This window comes from Populus nigra, chromosome 6 (assembly GCF_951802175.1).
Source record: "Populus nigra chromosome 6, ddPopNigr1.1, whole genome shotgun sequence".
NCBI lineage: Eukaryota > Viridiplantae > Streptophyta > Magnoliopsida > Malpighiales > Salicaceae > Populus > Populus nigra.
In genome coordinates, this window is record NC_084857.1 from 12,195,321 (window position 1) to 12,216,707 (window position 21,387).

The 21,387-nt window shown below is 34.5% G+C and overlaps 2 protein-coding genes and 1 pseudogene across 3 annotated transcripts; all 3 read right to left on the reverse strand.

The window, feature by feature from the left end:
- Positions 1-678: 678 nt before the first annotated feature.
- On the reverse strand, positions 679-6,635 carry LOC133697610 (uncharacterized). The gene is made up of 6 exons (XM_062120285.1): positions 6,059-6,635; positions 4,351-4,513; positions 3,755-3,931; positions 3,566-3,649; positions 1,388-1,469; positions 679-1,280 (listed from the first exon to the last, which is right to left on the reverse strand). The coding sequence occupies exons 1-6, from the start codon at positions 6,427-6,429 to the stop codon at positions 844-846; spliced, it is 1,314 nt and encodes a 437-aa protein (XP_061976269.1). The 5' UTR covers positions 6,430-6,635; the 3' UTR covers positions 679-843.
- A 9,030-nt stretch (positions 6,636-15,665) lies between these two features.
- Positions 15,666-16,124, reverse strand: LOC133696708 (uncharacterized; annotated as a pseudogene).
- A 1,152-nt stretch (positions 16,125-17,276) lies between these two features.
- Positions 17,277-20,837, reverse strand: LOC133697823 (protein WVD2-like 3). Of its 2 annotated transcripts, XM_062120623.1 has the most exons (8): positions 20,629-20,837; positions 19,291-19,861; positions 19,005-19,087; positions 18,795-18,888; positions 18,588-18,659; positions 18,338-18,448; positions 17,880-18,128; positions 17,277-17,472 (listed from the first exon to the last, which is right to left on the reverse strand). In XM_062120623.1, exons 2-8 carry the CDS (start codon positions 19,855-19,857, stop codon positions 17,464-17,466), a joined length of 1,185 nt encoding a protein of 394 aa, XP_061976607.1. In that variant the 5' UTR covers positions 19,858-19,861; positions 20,629-20,837; the 3' UTR covers positions 17,277-17,463. The 2 variants fall into 2 exon arrangements, with proteins under 2 accessions (XP_061976607.1, XP_061976606.1); XM_062120622.1 differs by lacking the exon at positions 17,277-17,472 and having other exon boundaries at positions 17,640-18,128; positions 20,629-20,835.
- Between the last annotated feature and the right edge of the window lie 550 nt (positions 20,838-21,387).

Sequence of the window (21,387 nt, forward strand, 5' to 3'; positions counted from 1 at the left end):
AAATTATGCCCGGTTTGATTTTAATTTTAAAAATTTAAAACCAATTGAACTAGATTAGTTTAACCTATATTGAAAGAACTTAGAAAAAAAACAAATATAAATAGTAAATTTTCTTCTAACTCTAAAATCAAAGCAAAAGGCAGTCGTTCGTTCATACTTGTCTCGCCTATCTCTCTCTCATTGTCCCCAAGCAAGCTCGCAATCCTCCATCGTCCATCCTTGCCTCTCTATCCATGTAGATTATGTTTGAAAATCCTGTTGTAATTGTTTTTCTGTTTTACTTAGAAATTTATCAAAATAATATTTTGATTTATTTTTAAAAATCATTTTTAATATTAATACATCAAAAAAATTGATACAGGAAAGAGAGACCTGGATTTGGAGCCGATAATTCATCCCAACCCTCCCTCAAGCTATCTTAAGCTCCAAATGCTTGAAAACATGTCTGGGTCAAGAAGCCTATCGAGTTGCATTGGCCTCCTAATCAAAATCCTCGCTTAGGTCCTCACTGTTAGAGTTTGGTAGCTTTTGTGAAAATTCGACCCCCCACTAGGCCCATACCCGCTCTCTTCTCAGGAGAAAAGAAATTGCATAATTCACAAGTATCTTTAGTGATGATCCAGTATGAAAGTTCTAGAGGGGAATGGCGCACGAGATTCTTAACAAAGAGAGACAACAAGAAAAAATATTGATCATTGATCATTGATCTTTGATAAATATTGGCCCATAACTCAACAAGTGGATAAAATTTCACAAATCCTTGAAAAACTCAACAAGTGTTGAAAATTTCACAGATCCTTGAAACGGTTGGGTAGGTACATGATATCGTTGATCTGAAAATTCTCACCTCCGTGCAATTCTTTGGCCTGCTCCAAATAACAATGCCTTCCCAATTGCACCGGAGTGAAGACAGCAAACCAGTGTTACCGTTCCGCCTATAGCTATCCATTTCCAATCAATTCCGTGATCATTGTGTCTTTGGATATCTACAGCTTGACTTTTATCCTCTTCACCACCAGCAACTGGTTCTGATGAATCCATGCCTTCATCAAAAGAAATTTTTGTTGTAATTCTAGCCATTAGCGCACTTCTGGACAGTGAAGCCTCTGATTTCCTTGCATTCTGGTATGCTCTCATACCAGAATGCAGCTTCTTGACAGCTCCCCACATCCCATGTCGAACCCCCAACTTTGCCACGTCTTTGGGGATCCCCATGTCCTCATAATGTAAAAGGGTAACCTCACATGCAGACATCTGTCCATCTCCTCTACGAGATTCCACTGTATGCATGCAACAAAGACACAAGAAAAAATGCGCCATTGCTTTTTCAAGAAAAAGTCTGTGAAACTGTGAAAAAAGAGATTGTGCAACCAACAACAATGCTTACCAGCCCTAATCACCCAACTTGAGAAATAAAGGTCAACACGCCTTGGCTTGTCACGCTTGTGCAGGCCTGGATAAGGCACCCCCTGCGATGTTGTAGATTTGAATGTCAACTAAGATTGTGATAGTAACAACCAATGCTAGATATAGTAATTCTACTGTAATGCCCCAAAATAAAAATAAAAATAAAAATAAAATGGATTGAAAAGTTAACGAGTGCCCTTGTGTACATTGTTATGGGTATTGATGGGCAAATTGGACAATTCATATGATTTGATAAATATATATATATATATGGTCAAGAGAAAAGAGAGAGAGAGAGAGAGAGAGAGAGAGAGAGAGAGAATCAGATTTGTAGAGAGAGAGAACTGAAAGATGAAAAGGGGAAGATGGAAAAAGGATGAAGAAAGGGAAGAAGAAGTGAAAGTTTGATTTTAGAGTTAAGGGCTTCTAAGGTGAGATATTGATGTTCTTTTTATGCTTGAATATGCTGGTTAAGTTTGATTTTAAAGTTTGAATTGTTTAAGAGGTTTAATAGATGTTTAGGGTATTAGCTTGGCTTAAATTGAACTGATTATGGACTAAAATTTTGAGTTTTAAGGATCTGCAAAATTTTAAAAGACTGACAAATCGAGATTCTAGAATCCCGATCAACCAGTTGGTTGAACCGGCTGATTGGTTGGCTTGATGGTGCCGATCGACCAGTTGGTCTGAATCGGCCGACCAGTTGGCATGTGGTGGCGGTCGACCGAGCGATGGGGTTCAATCGGTTCTTTTAAGTGCGGTCAGTTTGAGACATGTTCGAGATCGATCGGGTGGATCTGTTTTGGTTTTTATAATTACGCTTCGGTCTCTACTATAAGAGTTGAAATCTTTTATGTTATAAGTTTTGAATCGTTTTTTAGTATTTTATGTATTCGTTATAGGTTCTGTTGATGTTTCTCCTAACAATCTTCAGTAATCTCCAGTTCTATGTTTGTTTATCTTTTGCTTTTGTTTTCCAGTTGAGTAAAATAACCTTTAATATGCATGTAATATAAATATGAATATAATGATTAGAAGATGAGCACAACTGGTTATTTCTTGAATATTTATATATGTTTATTTTTTAGCACTCATCAATTTTTTAAATATGTATTCGCATTCTATTGAATTAAATTCTATTTGATATCACATTCAATCGCTTTGATAATTATATGAATATCTATTATATTTTGATATCGGACTTGTCAAAAACTCCATACTATACTATTAGAGAGTAGTTAACCACTGAGCACATCATATCTATATACCTAGCTGGTCAGAGAAGCAATTGATCATCCCACAGTGCTATGTTCTGGAAACCTTAGAGTTTCATATGTTATCTCATCTAACATGTATTCTACTACCATATGCTAATATGCTTAGTATGTATATATGTTTATATCAATATATATACAACTTAAAATTTATAATATCTAAAATGTATATTAAATGTTATTCCTTTACTAAATTGTTTGAACTCACCCCTCATTATATATGTTTTTAGGTTCTTAGTTTCTATTAGCATGTTGACTTTATCAAGAGTTACTGCTTTTTTGCTTTTGATTGGAATGCCTTGCTTGCTTTAGCAAGGTTTTTATTATATTTTTTATTCGATATCTTAGACACTCCACTATTACACTGTTTTATTTGAAGTTTGGATTTTCATATTGATTTTTATTGTTTTTGAAGAGCATTTTGAAAGTTTACGAAACACTGTGAATTTTGTATAATTTGTTTTATGATATGTATGTTTTGTGGTTTAGTGTAGGTGCAGTGTCCTCACAGCATCGCTCTAGCGTTGCCAGTCACGGACCCGGAATTCAAGTCGTGATAACTACATTAAGTCATTAACAAAGAAGAAAAGTTTCAGATCCAGGTTAAAAAGGGATATATCAATCTAATTGCCAATAGATCACCATGTATAGTAATGATTGAATTGACAGAGGCAACAAAGAACACGTTAAGTTTTCATATATCATCAGGATGTCCACTATGCTACCAAACACCTTTATTTCATCCTTCAATTAACCATAAAATTCCAATCAAACTCTTCCTCCCTAATAAACAGACAGGGGCCTATTCTTGAAATGCATAAAAAAGAAACAAACGAGGACAAAGGCAACAGCAAACAACAATTACGATATATCTCCATCAGTACCTTGGTCACACAATAAGATGCCTTCCTAGCATCCCATATTCTTCGACCAATGATATATTCTCGATCACTACAGAAAAATGGGAACTGCAGATTGGAGAAGCAAACCTCAATCAATGAAACATGTTCAAACAAGAAAGTGGAAACAGGATAACAATAAATAAAACTTTGGGCATAATTTATACAACAAACCTTTTTTATCCAGTGCACAATCATTCTACCAGTATGAGGGCACTCTTCAAGTATTTTAAAGTAAGCAAGCATCGGATCCCATTTAGGTCGAAACTCATCATCCCAGAAGAAATCTCTAACCAACTCTGGAGTTGCATCCTCAAAGACAGTTCTACTTCGGTAAACAGTGGGACCTTCCTGATAGAAAAACTCACCACCAGGTACAAATGTGTTACTCTCAAAATCATTATCTAGCATTGCTATATGCCACATAATTTGAAGAGAATTAAGGCCAAAAAGGAACATTATCAAACATAGACTAAAGGGTTACACAAACATATTAGAAAATGCATGCTAGGCATGCAGCACAAGGCATTTTGGCCAAACAACCAGCCATTTGAATACGTGACAAATGTAATAACATATACACACCTCAAGACCAAATCCAGAAAATGCCAAGGGAACTAAGTTGCAATATCCATAAGCTCCATAATGAGAAATTCCAGCATACAGCAATAATACCCAAAAAATATGTAGTTACAGTATGGTTGTTGAATAAAAACCACAAAATTATTTCTCTCAGACAGTTTCAGCAGTGAAACACAGTTTGAATCTACCTGAGGCTCATGGCGCCAGGCTTGGTATCTCATGTTTGAGGTTGACCTTTCCATCATACATTGCCACTCCTTCTGTCCATCCTTCCCCTCCAGCAGATGCAATAGGTGTTCTAAGTCTTTCTCTGTCACAATGTCCTCCCTGTCCTCCGGCTCACCAGTGGAGCTGCATGAAAGTAGCATACCACAAACCAAGTCATCTACGTGAACCAGCAGTACACCATTTCCAAAACAACATATTAATGATAGCAAAGGTATCTAATATGGAAACAACTCAAACAGGGACGAGCTAAAAATCAATTATTATCACCCTACAATAATCCAATCAAACCATTCATATCTTTTGTGTGTGTGTGTGTGTGTGTGTGAGAGAGAGAGAGAGAGAGAGTCTGTCAACACCTCAGAAGTTACTGTTTCAATAAAAAGAGTCTGAGATCATCTCTAGAAAATAGCTACAATTATCATATATAATAAGAGAGGCTTTGTTTTTTTTCCCCCTTCTTTTTTGTAGATGAAGGCACAAGTCACATGTATCACAAGATCCTGAGAGTTTAAAATGGCAAACAGAAAGACTATTTTTGTTTTTGCGATAAAGCTGCAATTATCATATATCATAATATCCAGAGAGGTCAGAAAGAACTCCAAACATCCATTATCTGAAAGAGCGACAAACTCCACTAATAAAATGGATATTTTCATTCACGGAGAATGTTTGGATCACCTTCTTGTACATTGGAACCTGCATGTTATTGCTTTTCAATTGAAGCACACAGTCATTCTCATGAAATAATTCACAGTGGATGGATGATACACTATGTATTACCTATGGCAGGAATACAGAATTTTTCTTGAAGCACAAAATCCCTGGTTTTTCTTCTGATATACATGGCATTTCACTAGAACCTATAAAATCTACTTTTTGACCATGCAAGGAATCAAGGACAGTACCCAATAAAGACATTTAAGCAACCAAACAGCATTGGCATTACAAATGCTGTTTAATTATTCACCATGCTTATAACACGAGACGCCGCCAGTTACTACTAAAAACTTCAACAATCAAAACATGGTAGTGAAAGATGCTCTAAGTCTTCAAAACAGTGACTTGAAATCAGTTAATATAACCAGGACCTGGCATTTCATACCCCTATAACTGGTTTCCCAAACAAGGCATGAATATATCTAGCACATAGGTGTAAAATTACAACTAAGAAATGTACAAAGTCTCAAGCCCCTGGATATTGGACGCTACTGAATTTCTGGACTAGAAACTGAACTTAGACACTCATCATTTATGATATTACCTCTTTAAGAAATGGATACACAAAATACATGTTTAACACCCGTTTATTGCGTCAACCTTGTTCTACCCCAACACATGACATTTCCCCTATCAAATTTAAAGCAGTAGCTAAAAGCACTCATATTCCTTAAAACTTGCTATGCAACTACACAACTGTAATCGATAGGCCTCAATGATCTCAAACTAGCACATCCCATCGTTGTATGCGACCTGCTAATAAATATGAATTATTGCTAATGTACCTCAACTTTTCAGGATTTTAGAGCAGCCCGCATATAGGGTTTCCAAATAAACACCAATTAATTTCATTTCAAAATCAAACTTGCAATTAATCAGAAAAAGGCCACTGCAAAAATATTATTTAAAACCAACAAAAAAAATATAGCAAGAAAAAAAAAAGCCACTAACCTAACAGAACCGTCACGTCTCTCCCCCGAATTCGCTCCCGAAGATGAAGCCGCAGCGGCGGGTACTGATTTTCCATCTTTAACCTTAAAATTGGACCAAATGGTGCGGCAAACAGAGAGAGCAGATAGAGCCGTAAAAGCGAGCCAGAGACGCCGAGCTCCGAATCCAGGAGGCGCCCAAAGGAACCTAAACTTGCTCCTCAAGCCAAGAAAGACCAATCCGGTCCACCTAGGCCGCCAAGACCAGCCAATAACGAGGCCGATCATAACGGCTAGCCATATCGGTACTGCACAAAGCAAAATGTCGACGAATGTTTCAGTTATTGAAGGTTTCTTTAAAAACTCCATTAGATCGAAGAATGTCTCGTCCATTGCGACAAAATTAGAGTTTTTTTTTATGAGATTGAGAGGGTTGACGATCTACATGGATGAATTAATTGTTTGTCGATTCTTGATATTTTCTCTGCTTTCATCTGTCTCTGGATTTTGGTGGTTCTAAGGGGAGAGAGAAGGGTAGGAATGAGGGGGGGGCCGTTGATTTCGTTGTTGCGGTCACATGACGTGGCATTGGTTGAACCGTCGATGGGGGGTTTGGTTTGGGGCGGGAGGACATCCTAACATTTTGTTTTTAGGCCGACGTGTTAAAGAAAAGGACATCCTAACTATTAAATTTACTCCATATTTTTAACCATTACTTTTACTGCTTGTTTTCTAATATTCTTCGAAAAATTATATTTCGATTTCTATTTAAAAGTTTTCAGCTCAATTAAGAAAAAAAATACTTCTTTTTTCGGAGTAGAAGTTAAATCATTATTTATCCAAATTTAATGTTTGAAAAGCTTTAAATCAATATAAATAAATTTATAATCAATTAATATTTTTATACCACCCTTCACGCGCATGCTTAAAATATTTTTTAAAAAAAAGTTAAACAAGTTGAGTAAGCCACCTATTCCCACCAACTCAGATTAAATAAATTTTATAATTTTAAAATTTATTATAGATAAAAAAAATTAAATTTATTATTCAAAAAAATTGTTGAGATATGAGATATTCTATTTCATCTATTTAAAAGTGTGATTGTGATTTCGATTGTTATTCAAAGTATTTTTTATTCAGAAATGCATTAAAATAATTTTTTTTATTTTTATAAATTATTTTTGACATCAGTATATTAAAATAATCTAAAAATATACAAAAAATTAATTTTAAAAAAAATTTCAAAATTTTAAAAATATTTTTAAAACACATGTTTTAAAAACAAACATGAAGTTAGCTATTCCTTCTATCCAAAAGGTACAAAACTCGGAATCCTGCTCTGTGGACAAAACAACAAAACGGCTTTGATTAGATATGATGTTTCACACTGTAGTTGAAATATTGTTTGTTTAAAATTTAAATAAAAATAGTTTAAAATTAATTCTTTTAATATTTTTAAATTATTTTGATATATTAAAATTAAAAATAAATTTTAAAAATAAAAAATAAATTATTTTAATTTATTTCTAAATAAAAATAATAGACAAGCTGTGATCTTGGATCTGCCCTCTCTAATTTAATTGACCGGGCTTCCTTGCTTCTTCTTTTTTTTTTTCTTTTTTTTTTTAAATGTAATTGCCACCATGTAGGGTCGCTAAGACTGTTAGAGTTCAAATTTTCTCTCCAGTAAACTAGTTGAGTTAATTATAACTCAATCCCTCTAATCTACCACGATTAATTAAGTAGTCCTTATAAGATAAAAAAACAATTAAATAGTCTCTTGATGGATATTCACCATCCTTGATTAATACTAGATATTTGACCCACGTATCCCTACGGGTTAGATATTTTTTTTCAATAAAAAAATTATATATATAGATTTTTCGACATGTTTTAATTATTAAAAAAATTCTAAGTGAAAATTAAAAAGTTTATACATATATATAATCAAATAAATCAAGCATTATGTGTGTTAATAAATGAAAAAAACAATAAATAATAATTAAAAATAACAATAAAAAAATCAAAAGATAAATGTAAATCAAGATATTTAATTTTGCAAAATGAAACATTTATTCAGCTGTATTTGCTATATTTATTTATTAAAATAATTTTTTTATTCAATCAAACGATAATAGAAATAGAAACATGTTAATTGATTAAATAAAATAATAAAAAAAAATTATGCGAGCATCCACATATTAGAAATATTATCTGTAAATAATTTTTTTTCTCCTCTCCATAACGAATTTTATCTATACAAAAGATAAAAAAATATAAATGAATCAGAAAAATCTTTTAAAAAATTAAATAAAATCATCATTTAAAAGAGACTCTTTAAAAAAATAAAAAAAAATAAGCGATATTAATATAAATATAAATAAAGTAAAAAATTGAAAAAATATAAAAAGTCATAAATTAAAAAAAATAAAAACAAATCAATTGCTATTAAGCTCAGTAAGCCATGCCAATCCGCTTAGCCTAATTTTTCAGGGCTTGTGTGTTGGTCTGTCGTGGCAGGCCCGGGCGACTGGCCCTTAATTTATTTTGAAAGCATTGCCCGCCCAAATGTTTTGGAAATTCCGGTCAAAATTCTGCCTATCACCTACTTCTCTTTTCCTTGTTCTGTTTCTTTTTTTTTAAAAGAAAAATAAAATACGACACAAAAGATATAAAAACATAGAAATTAAATATATAATTTCTAAAATCATAAGAATTAATTAATTTATTTATTAAATTATAGGAAGTAACTTATAATTCACCGAATAAAGCTTTCTCGCATACTCTTGATCACAAGACGATCTACACAATTAATAATTAACTTTATTTAGTTTCGTTAAACAATTGTCAGTCACTTGTAATTTGTTTATTCAATGAAATCATCTCTTAAACTCTCTTCACTCGCTACAAAAATAAGAATTATAAATTTATTATTTGTTGAGATTATTTAATTTTGATTTTATGCATCATATCTATTATCTAGGTCTAGGGTACTTCACTCATTAATTCACTCTTCGAAAGGGTACGATATAGAATTAGAAAAGGAAAGGCTGCACCAAGTTCAAGGTGGTGTTTTTAATCATATTTTTAAATTTTTTAGAATTTATTTTAGTTTTTAATTTTTTTTTAAATTATTTTGATGTGATGATGTAAAAATAAAATTTAAAAAATAAAATAAAAATTATTTTAATGTATTTTTAAATAAAAAAAATATGTTTTAAAAAATAATATATATCATACTCTACATATACTTATAGAATACATTAAGGGTGATTATTTTTGGTTTGATTCGGTTTTTATTACAAAAAAAAATAATCAAACCAAATTATTATTTTTTAAACTGAAACCGGTTCAAACCAACCGGTTTCGGTTCGGTTCGGTTTTTTTGAACAAAAACTGGTTCAAACCGGTTTGACTCGGTTTTTTCAGTCTGGCTCGGTTTTTTCCAGTTTAGGTTTGGTTTGGTTTTTTTTTTGTTTTAGGCTTATAAAACCGAACCGGTTGGTTTTTTTAAAATTTTAATCAGTTTAATTGGGTTTTTTTATGGTTTGATTTTTTCAGTTATTTTTTTTCCGGTTTTCTCAATTTAATTGGTTTTTCAGTTTTTTTACTCACCCGTAAAATACATTATCACATCGTTAATCTTGCAAGTAAAAAAGATTGTGAGGTCATGATTTTTATTGATGTATTTTTAATATTAAAACGTTAAAATAATATATTTTTAATCTCAAAAGGAAAAGAAAAATATATTTGGGCACAATATCTGGTGAGTCCTATGCCCAACAAAATCTCACTTTGTCTCTTTTCAAACAGCCTTTTTTCAAGTGTTTTTCAAATTAGCTGTTGAATGCTTTTTTAACCAATTTCATGTCGTCAAGTCACAGAAAAATAAAAGCAGTAAAAAGTATGGAATATGGACTTTATCGAGCATAGGGAATACCTTTTTTTTTTTTTTTTCTTTCCTTGCCATACACACTCAAGATGTCTCTCCTTCTCTTTTGACTCCTCTGTCTTTGGCTTGTAAAGGACAAAGGGCCACCCATATCCATTGGATCGTACAAAAATGATGTCATTTCCTACGATTCTCTTGCCACCAAAATGATGTCATTTACGATACTGTAACGGATGAATCCTGGGTTGTTTCAAGATCCCATGAAAGGGAAACCCAGATTAATTTGTCTGGGTGTTGATTTGTATAATAATCCTGTATTGAAGAATTTTCCCAAAATCTAATGCTGCCAGCAACAAGTGTAGCCAGACTGTCAAGCATAACTTCATAACAGCCATGGATCATTTATGGAATGGATTTGTATACATTTTCCCCCACCGAAGATGGCCTGTTAATTTTGCCAGATTCTGATACCGGACGGCTATATATATATGTAATGAAAATATGAGTACGAAAATGATACTCTTCTCTGCCATGGCTTTGAAATACTTGCAAAGAAGATATCGTGATCTCATGTAGTAAATTAAGGACTAGCAGAGACTATATTTCCATTCCCTCCGGTCTATGTTCTTGATAAATGAATCATCTTGATAGTAACTCTTACAGCGTATACCCTATCCGATGCAATTCTTTGTTGTGTCCCTTCACCCATTTATGCAATCAATTTCATCAGCTGGCCTCTATTTTATATGGATTCTCCATTACCTCTTCGAGTCAGAAAATCAAACATGTGAAGTAGATAGTTGATTCTCATGGTCAGATCTCACTATATATGAGACAAAAGGGTTAGCAGTTCACAGATTATTACTGGTTCAACAAAGCATATGGTAATGAACAAGGACTACTTGCCAAGGACCTAAATTCATTCACATGGCGGCTTTGCTACTTTGCTCAATTCTCATGCAGAGCAAACCCGCATGGAAAATGAGCCACGAAGTAGTTTAATGGCGTACGTGTATCAGATTATGGGCTAAGAACAGGATGAGGAGAGACAGATCCACATGGTGGGATAGCACTTGACTGACCCACTTGGCATAAAAAAGGAAGGGATGGGCTAATGAGTAAGGAGCCGGGTTATGATGGCAGTCTTAATGTGGAAAAGGAGCAAGTTCAAAGCATATTGATACTAGACACTCACTCCTCTCATGCAAAAAATAAAGTGAAAAGCTACATCAAGCTTCAATATTCTTTGCAACTCTCTACAAGCAAAGCCAAATTGCCAAAATTTCAACCTTGAAAAGATGAAACATGACTTTGTTTGTAGTATTTTTTTTTAACCCTCTTTTTCAGTCAGATTTTCACACGAAACACCCGATTCTGTTTTTCAACGAATTTGTAAAAAAACAAAGAAAGGTAGTGCAGGCTAGAGGAGGTGGCGTCTGGAACCGAACTCCAAGAAAACATAAGTTTTCAACGGTTTTTTTCCACACCTCAAATTTCTTCAAAGAGTAGACGCGGTGAAGCTGTTGCGAGTTTCTTCTGAGAGATACATTATTTATCTTTGTCGACATGATTTTCTTAATTAACTAGCTAGTTACTGCATATTCACAGCACCCCTGCATAATTTTGGCAAGTTGCATGGTTCAACACAAAGTACTGACACACCATTGCAGTACCAGTAGATCAACTTCCTTGATTAATCTATCATGCTTTAAACTAGGATTGGCCTCTGCATCAGATCATGTCCTTTTGGTTGCAATTTCCAAGCAAGTTTTACAATCAATAATGATAAAATCACAATGGAAGCTACATATAGTCATCACCGGAAAAGTTGCAGTATAAAATAAGTAACATGGCAGGCATACCTGTTTGGATATCTTGATTCTAGCTGATCACATCCGATCCCTTAATAAGCATCTTTTTGTTCATTTATGTACGTGCTTTCTTGATCTTCACCAGGGTTTTCTTGCGAGCTGCAAATACAATGAAAAAGAGACATAAACTGAAATGCTAAACATAATGCAAGATTGCCAAATCTTGTGAGAGAGAGAACTGCAGTGGAGCCGGCTCGGACACCAAACCATTGATTAAAGTTGGGAGATTGAGGTTTATTAGCGCGTGATTTTGAGTTGGGGGGAATGAAGCCTGGTCCGAGATCATTCGAAAGATGAATGTGTGCTTAAAGTGAATGGTCTCGAATCAGACAGCATCCCCCTCAACTGTGTAGCAATCAAAGAGAGGAGACTGTTTGACATTTGGCCATGCATTCATGGGCCCTTATATACGTGAGAACAGAGGATGAGTTAGCTAGACTATATCTTTTTGTGGGTCATATATTGACATGGAATCCCAATTTCTACAGCTGCCCCCCCTTCTAATCATGCTTTTCACACGGTGTTGGAGAAGAAACTTTGGCTTTGTTTGCTTTGAGTACCCAATGTTCACTGTGCTTCTTGCACGCAAATTGTAATCCTCACATAGGTCCAGGGATTGAACTGTACAGCTTTTAACATTTCAGCCGTGTTCTTGCATCACAACCAAACAAGCCTTTGTAAATTAGTACAGGGATTTCGAAACGCCTTTGTAAATTAGTACAGGGATTTCGAGTGTATATGTCAAGGATCGAGAATTAATAATAAAAACAAGTAGTTTGGTAGAGAAAATGGAGGCTACTCGTCAATGATTGATAATAATAACCGGGCTCCCGTTACAGGGTTTAGTACAAAATTGAGGTCAAAACAAGAGCTTTTTGTCAGTTTCTAGCGTCGGTATCCATCTAATAACAGAAAGCATACCAAAAGCTATCTCCCACCCGCCTGTCTATTGGGTTGAATTGGCTTGTGACATAGTATCATTGTATTATCATTATTCAAATTTCACCAAGTAGATTTATATAAATTTCAAGCTTAAAATACCTTCATGTTTCTAGAAATAATATAAATTATTAGATAAAATCTAATTTATATTATTCTGAAACTTTCTCATCTCTTAATAATAAGACTTCTAATTATATGCATATTATCCAATGGGAGATATAAGGCGTCGAATGCTCGTTTGTTAATAAAAGAAATCTATTAAAAATTGCCGTTATGAATCATTGCTCAAGGAAGGAACTACTTGATATTCGTCTTGGATCACTTAAAAATGAAATGAATAAAAAATAAATAAATTCGGGACATGTTGACGCATGATGATCTTGACAAGGGTGTTTAAAGGATATTTCTTTTGGTTTCCCACTGGAGGAAAAGGGGAAGATAGGAGGTGAGAGAAGCTTCATCAATGTTTGCCATACACAGTTCGATTCCAAGCTTAAATGGAAAGAAATACAGGTTGGCCTGTTAAAGCTTTGAACAGAGCCATAAAGAAGGGCGGAGGAGTGGGCATGGGAACCAAAAAAAAGTAGGGGGAAAAGGAGTTCATGAAGTTATGCACACTGTATAGCTTGACTACTACCATGCTTGTGAAAGTTAATCAACTACTTGCAATTTTTCAAGATCCTAATATTCCATCTGTTACTAAAAGCTCAATAATCAATCAACTGGCTTGGTAGCTGGTACAGATGGAAAAAAGAACGGGAAAATGACATTAAAGACACATGGCATTGCTCTGAAAAACAGCTCTGGAGTCCTCTGCTTAGGCCTTGGAGGGCACTGAAGCTGGACTGTAGAATGCATAGTTGGGATCAAATACCATATCAGGTGCAAGAAAGATCGTATGCTATTGAAGTAGTAATTGCCTTCTCATCTAACAATACTCCATCGGAGAAATCTGAAAAAACAAAACAAGTAGTATCAGATTGCAATACTGCTGCATAATAATACCCACTTCTTAGTTCTCACAAGAACAAATTGGGAAAATACTAGCAATTTACTTCTCAAACCATTATGCTCCAACGGCCACAAGTCCCAAGGCTTTTAAAATGATACCGGTTGTTTTTTAAAATGTGTTTTTACTCGGAAAAGCATGAAAATAATATTTTTTTATTTTTTAAAATTTATTTTTGACATTACCACCTCAAAACAATCCAAAAACACTAAAAACTATTAATTTGAAACCAAAAAAAAAACAAATTTTGACAAAAAACATGTTGAAACTCCCTCTCAAACACCCCATTGCTAGCATTCATTACCAAGACAAAAGAATTATATTATTAATTAAAAACCATGTCCATTTTTTTAACCTTTAATTAACAATATTTTCTGCATAATCCGACTCTTTTTTTCTCTAGCAATATTTTATACATTAAACTATATTTCGGTTTGACTTGCCAAAAAGAACTGAAATGGGAAGTAAAACGATTCCGGTATAAAGTATGGGTCTTACCTAACCTTATAGAGATGGTTTATATGTATATGAAGTTTTCATTATCAAAGCTACCAGGTAGAAGAGATAACCCTACAACAAGAGCATTACAAACAGCAGAGAATATGTATTACGAAGACAAGTGAACAAGAACGTCAACTAAAAGAATGACCTAATTCCAGCATCTACCACAAAAATCTGGAATCATTCACAGCAGCCAAGTATTGAACAAGAATTGAATAATCTGATGAATCAAAACAACATTATTTGAGCTCTCAGATTTGTGAATTCTCATTTATTGAGTAGCCTAGTTTGCGGATGCACAAAAACCAGAAACTCTCTTGATGGAACAATATCTGGGACAGAAAATTGACAGATGCACTGGAATTCAAGAGCTGAAAGTAGACCCAATTTTAATGCAAGTCCTTTTGACCAGCAACTTTTTTTTCACCACAAAAAGGTCTCCTTTTGCTGTTTGGTTACCACAAACACTTAAACACAAGGTGCTTTACGCTCCATGGGCATCTTTTTTCCTTTTGCTTTAAGAGCTTTTCATGATGACGCTTATTATAATAATGCAAAACAAAGATTTAGCAAAGGCACAAATTTCCACTCTAACAAAGCACATCCCAGCATTAGGGGACCCCCTTACTTGCCTCCTTAACTTTACATCCTCTTTGTGCGTGTGTGACAAACCATTCAAGAACACAATCCAACAAACGACCATTAGGTACACACAAATTCATTATATTCAAAACACTGTATATTAACATTGCAAGTCTCAGTCCCACACTACATAGCTTTCCAATTTTTCTACCAGATGCACAATTTCTACTTTTTTTTTTCAATTCTCAGATAAATAGAATAGTAAAATCAGATAATTGAAGCATGTAAAATAAGAATCGAATACTGGAAGACCAGCAGCTTGTGCCACACTTTCCCTGTATTCCAAACAGAAAGTTCAAGACCGAGTTGTTTGAAGAAAAATTGGAATGGTTTATATAGAAATCATAAGCTGCAGAAAATTTACCCTTCATGCATTAAATAAACATTGCAACAAGCCCTTGCAACTTATAAAGGGGGTGACATTCACATTCTTCAGAGCAGTCACCGAAAACAAGAGAAATTGAGACAATTTGCCTCTTATAAATTAAGACTTCACCGCCAAATTAAGACTGGGCATCAATGTCCGATTAAAGCATTCAAAACCAACTGTCAAGTTACAAAGTTTCAAAAAATGTGAATGACATTGCTGCGTTGGAAATTCTTGTTCCTTGGTAAACACCACATAAAAGAGATCTATAATCCACCGCCCCACTAGATAGGCCAAGGAAAGCTGCAATTCCAGTTTACTAAATCAACTATACTTCTAGTAAATTCACTGCTTGAAAACAGATAGCTTGAGCAACAAATGCACATTTTAAGAAACAGAGCTGACCTCAAAAGATTTGCATTAGAAGAACGCCAGCTCTAAGAGGAAGCGCTTGCAGAGGCAGGCAAGTGGTCCACGACCAATGGGGCAAGAACAGCTTGGTGGTTTACCTCATTTTTATTTATGGGCCTTGTACATCTCTTCCATTTCAACCACAACTAACCTCTTCACCCGATGGAAAATTAAATGATGTATTAGAACACAATGCCCTAAAAGTAGAAGAAATTGCAAATATTTGAACAAATCTTTTCCTTAGAACAAACTAAATTCTATGAATCATTGCGAGTTGATACTATACCTGTTGGATCACCCCTGACTGTGGGAGTATTCCACCGCATGAAAGTCTGGTTGCACTTGCCAAGACGTGATGCCTTTAAGGCACGCCCGTGAAGTCTCCTAGTTCCTGGAACGCCCCTCACCAAGGTTATATAAAACTTGGGCTTTGAAAGCATTGAATGCATTCATGTCTTCACCCTTTCACCTGCGTTGTCAGCTAAAACATCTGAACAAAGCTATATTGCAAAGAAAATGAAATTGCACAGTAACAAACACTACAGGAAGAGATGACTAAAAGTAAAAAAAAAAAATAATAACATTTTGAGCCATTCCTTTACTATAGAGAGTTTGGTTCATTTATTCATCAAATCTATTCTCTAAATTCAAGAGAAAAACCCATTCCCTTATACAGACAAACAAATAAATTCTGAAAAAAAATGTAAGATTAAGAACAGGTCAGAAACAGGTTCGAATCAAGATTGTTTATGAAACTAAAAGCGGAGATTAAGAGAAAATGTAAGATTTTTTAACTCACCTTAATAAGTATTATTAGGTGAAGCCTGATCCCTCAAACTTCCTTTATAAGATTGTTAAATTTGTTTATGTTCGCATTCTCTCCATCGAAATCTCTGTCTCTGCTCTCTATCCAATAGTAATGATGGGAAGATAAGGAAGAGCAGATGCGTTCCCTTTTTCAATTTTCTGGCAACTTTAGGATATGTTATTTTATATTTTAAAAAACCCATAAAAAATAAAAAAAAATAGATAAATAATTTTAACAACCCAAAATGGAAACTGGGGATAAATGGGATCCCTATTCGAGAATTTCATTTCGGACTGAATTGAGATTAATAACCTAATGGCTTCTTCTTTACTGAGAGGCTGGAGCCGCTGGACAGTTCGGTTTTTAAGTGATGTTCGTTAATGTGATGGAGTTATTTTTTAAAATATTTTTTAATTAAAAATTATTTTATATATCAAAACAATCTAAAAATATAATTTTAAATAAAAAAAATTAAATTTTGCTCCACCCTGTTTGTTTGGCAATATCGAATGAAGGCTATTAATTGGATTTATAGGACCTGATTGTTTTGATATTGTATTGTAGCCTATCATTTCCTATTATATTTTTTATTTATTTTAGATCATAATTAAAAAATTATTCTACTCGTAACAAAAATGAATTAAAATGGCTTTAAATTATAAGCATATTTGATATATATATATATATAGAAAAAAAAAACTTTGGGCTTTTTTTTATCTTATAACGCACATGCCACCGCTACTAATGCTTGTGTTTCGAATATATCTCTTGCTTGATTACCGAAAACGCCCAACCCAAGAAATAAATCGGGATTATTTAAGAAAACATCATTCGCATCATCATACAAATTCACCCCTAAGTACACAATCTTCACTAAATGCAATCAATTCACTTTTATTTTTATATGAAAATCAGTACCCACCACGTACAGTTCTTCAGATTTCCTGTTTTTCTACAACGTCCACTGTTCTTCTTCTTCTTCTTTTAACAACCCTATTATCAGATTAATATAAAAAGATTCGATTAAAACAGGGATAGAAAAACTGGAATACCAGCAGCTTGTTTCTCATTTTCCTAATCATGTGCTTCAAACAGAAAGAAAGCAAAATAGACCCCCAGCAGTAAGAAGACTACTCAACAAAAGTGCAAAATGCAAGCCGTTTACAGAAAAAAAGGGAATGCTTTACATAGATAGCATAAGTTACAGGAAATTTACACTTGATACATTACATAAACACTGCAACAAGTCCTTGCAACTTAAAAGGGAACAACATTCATATTCTTCAAGCAGTCGCAGAAGGAGAAAAATTGGGACATTTTGTTTCTCATAAATTAAGAATTAAGAACTCAACACCATATTAAGACTGAAGGCCAATGCCTGCAAAACTCTGTCCACTTACCTCGAGTGGAATCAACTCATCTATCCCTTCCATTTGCCTAGTTTCATCTTCAAATTTGCAAATGACATGGCCTTTCGGGATACTGTGCTGAGAAACAGGGTTGCTGGTATCTTCTCTGAAAATACCCTGACTTTGGTTATTTCCATCACCACAAGCTCCTTTCACTCTGTCTGGCTGAGAAGAATTCACTCCATTACTGCAGCTCTTCCTTCGGCCCAATTTTGGTGATTTTGCACGTGTTGGTGGCAGCTGACAGTCAGATGAAAGCAGATTAGTCAAGTTTCTAATCATAATAAATTTGTTATCCTAGGAAACTGGTTTCCGTGCATAATCTTCTGTCATCAACCTCTGCCAAGTACTTTGATGATTTAAGTAGTTAAAAAATAACATCCCAGGAAACCTGTACTGTAAATCTTTACAACAATAGCAGGAAAGGGGTATGAGTCTGCCTGCAGTACCTTTTTTAGTTCGACCTTAGGCGGTGGTCCTTCATGGTAGAAACTTGGCATTGGGCTAGCCTTAAACATCAAACTCTTCCTCAGTTGCTTGATGGCTGCCTCCTTCTCTTCCTTGAAATTTGTTATTGAATGACGACAAATCAAGAAATACATCAGGATCATTTGCTTAGACGAAATGTCAACAGCTAAAGTCGATGTGTGAGAGAGACTTTAACTACACTTTGCTATCAAGCTTCTTGAAATACTTTACCTTGGTCCTTGCTTCACTTTGGGTTTTCTCAGCCTCCAATGCTAGATGTTTTTCCTCTAACTTTGAATAGAACTACAAGATTTAAACATAATAAAACCGTTGAGTCTTCACCTTCAGGTATGTTTCAACCGAAGAACTTGCATTAAAAAAAGAAAGAAAGAAAACAGAACTTCAACTCTGAATGAAACAACGAGATAAAGGCAGTACCTCCCTCCGCTTTTCAGCACGTTCATTGCATCTAAATACAGGGGCTGCCACAGCAGCTGGCTTGAACGTAGCAGGCCGTGCAGATGTTGTGGTACTATGCAGAGTCAAGGTATGAAATATAAAAAAGAAATCGAGCTACAGAGGTGACAGAAGTTTAAGAAATGCACATAAGAAAACTGGTTCAAACTTAATATGCTAGAAAGAGGATACGAGGAAGTGACAGAACAATTATCTTCCTCATCTGGATGCTTCTTATTATTTGGTTGCAATGGCTTCCTTGACACAGAAAGTGGCTGCAGTTAAGCAAACAAGAGTTCCAGGATTAACTAGGAGTACAGTTTTCCAACCACTTGATTAAATTAAAACATGATTTCCCAATATATCGAAGCTCAACTTCACATGCTGAAACAATATTATTATTATTATTATTATTATAGAACAGACACATGGCTAAATTAACAATTATTAAATACTTATGCCTGGCTGCAGCAGATACCTGATTCTGCTTTATAGGGTTTGGACGTAGCACATTGTTTGCCTTGGATGATTTGTTTAGACCATTGGTGATATCAGGTTCGCCAGAAGGACGCATTCCCAATGAAGCACGCTTTTCAGTTGCTAAGGCAAATGGCTGCGGAACAGTGTGTTTTGTTCGAGCAAGTCCAGCAGGAGCAGGTTTTGATGCATGCTTTGTAGACGATTTTTTCTGACCGATATCCTTAGATTTCCGGTTTAGTGCTTTGACCTTTTCCACTTTCAAGCCATCCTCAAAATTTGAGCATACTGTAACAGTCTGATCTTCCTTGCTTTTTTCAGCATGGGAAAGCTCAGTAACCTCAACTGAGACTTCAGTGGTACATTCCTTCACCACATATTCCTTCGCTTCAGTACTCTCCTCTGAGCTATGGAGCTCTGGAACACCATTGATAGGTTCATAGGATTCCAGAACACCATGGTCGTCAGGAACAGTTTCATGAGTTGGACCATGGGAGACACCATTTGAATAAACGATGACACAATTTGGCTCCTTGTCCATGCAGACGTCAGTAACTTCTATGCCCATTTCACTGGATCAAGAAATACAAGAATCAAAATCACATTAATACTCATATTTTCATCCATTTCCGTGTCCAAGGAAAAACTTTGCTACATCCGCTTCAGTCCCCTCCAATCAGAGAATAAGAAGTTAACAAAATGGGTATGCCCAATCCGTAATTATGACAATAAACCCAGGTACGCAGACTCAACAAAGAATTAAACCCATTTTCCAATTAAGCGATTTTCTTTTTAGCTGAGCAAATTATTCCATTAGAAATGGAAAATGGTAAATATAACAGCAATAGCACTCATTTTGGAGAGATGGGAAAACAAGGAGGCTTAATAGACAATAAGCACCACGTAAATCTCAAGGAAACACAAAAATTACCACTATAGGAAATAACTAGACATTATCTCTTTCACTCTCTAAGAATAACTCCACTGTACTTAGAACAATGAAGCTTTAATTTTCTGTCAGTTTCCTTTGCTGCATTTTCTCAATAACCAAACAAACATAGAATCAGATTTGTTTTGCAAACTAAAAAGAAAAAAAAAAAGTAGATTCTCCGGTAAAAATCCAAAAAACCAAAACTAAAATCAAAGATAGATCGAAGAGATGATAAGAACTAAAGGAGCAAGCAAAACGACACCGAAAAGATCAAAGAAGAAAAAATCCAATAATGAATTAGAACCTGCATTACATGCATGCAATTAAGAGAGAGAGAGAGAGAGAGAGAGAGAGAGATCCAGAGAAAGAGATTGAATCAGAAAGTGGCAAGTTTCGTAAATAACTCACGGTTTCGAGCCCGATCTGTTAAGGAAGAATATGGAAACAACACCAAGGTTTCTTCAATGTGTGGTTGTTGTTGTTTTTTCTTGCTATTTGTTCTTCGCTTTCTGTTTGTCTTGTGGAGCTGTGTTTGTTTCTGTTACTGGTTTCTTTTATACTCTTGTTTTTAAGGGCGTCTCGTCGGTGTTCCCTCTGTCATCGCATTACACGCCGTTACTTGCTTCACGATTTGAATTTTGAAATTGAGAACGCTGTTAATTTATTGTCTATTCGCTGGTGTGGTTGCGGTTGCTTTTTAAATAACTTTTCATGTCGAAATACATGTTAATGATATTTTTTTATTTTTAAAAAGTTATTTTTGATATCAGCATATCAAAACAATTCAAAAAGTACAAACCACACTTAATTTTAACAAAAAAAAATCAAATTTTTTAAGAACGCAGCCGCAGCTGCATTCTCAAACACTGCCTAAAAGTGTAGGGAACGTTTGGGAACGCGGCTGCGGCGGCATTCCCAAAAACTTTTTAATTTTTTTTTGTTAAAATTTAATATGGTTTGTATGTTTTGAATTGTTTTGATATGTTAATATCAAAAATATTTTTTAAAAAATGAAAAAATATCATTGACATGTATTTTAACATGAAAAATTATTTGAAAAACACCCACAACCACACTGTCAAACACGCTTGAAATGTTTCAGGATCTCAACTTTTATTTTTTTCTATTTCCGGATTTTTACTCCCAAAATTGGATCAATCCATTTAG

Coding starts and splice junctions, on each gene's coding strand:
- LOC133697610 (XM_062120285.1), bottom strand. CDS start 6,429: ATGGACGAGACATTCTTCGATCTAATGGAGTTTTTAAAGAAACCTTCA. Junction 3,932..4,350: donor CCTGGCGCCATGAGCCTCAG/GTAGATTCAAAC, acceptor TTTTTCTATCAG/GAAGGTCCCACTGTTTACCG. Junction 1,281..1,387: donor AAGTTGGGTGATTAGGGCTG/GTAAGCATTGTT, acceptor GCATGCATACAG/TGGAATCTCGTAGAGGAGAT.
- LOC133697823 (XM_062120622.1), bottom strand. CDS start 19,857: ATGGGCATAGAAGTTACTGACGTCTGCATGGACAAGGAGCCAAATTGT. Junction 18,449..18,587: donor AAAGTGAAGCAAGGACCAAG/GTAAAGTATTTC, acceptor ACAAATTTCAAG/GAAGAGAAGGAGGCAGCCAT. Junction 18,129..18,337: donor CTAAGGTCGAACTAAAAAAG/GTACTGCAGGCA, acceptor TCTGACTGTCAG/CTGCCACCAACACGTGCAAA.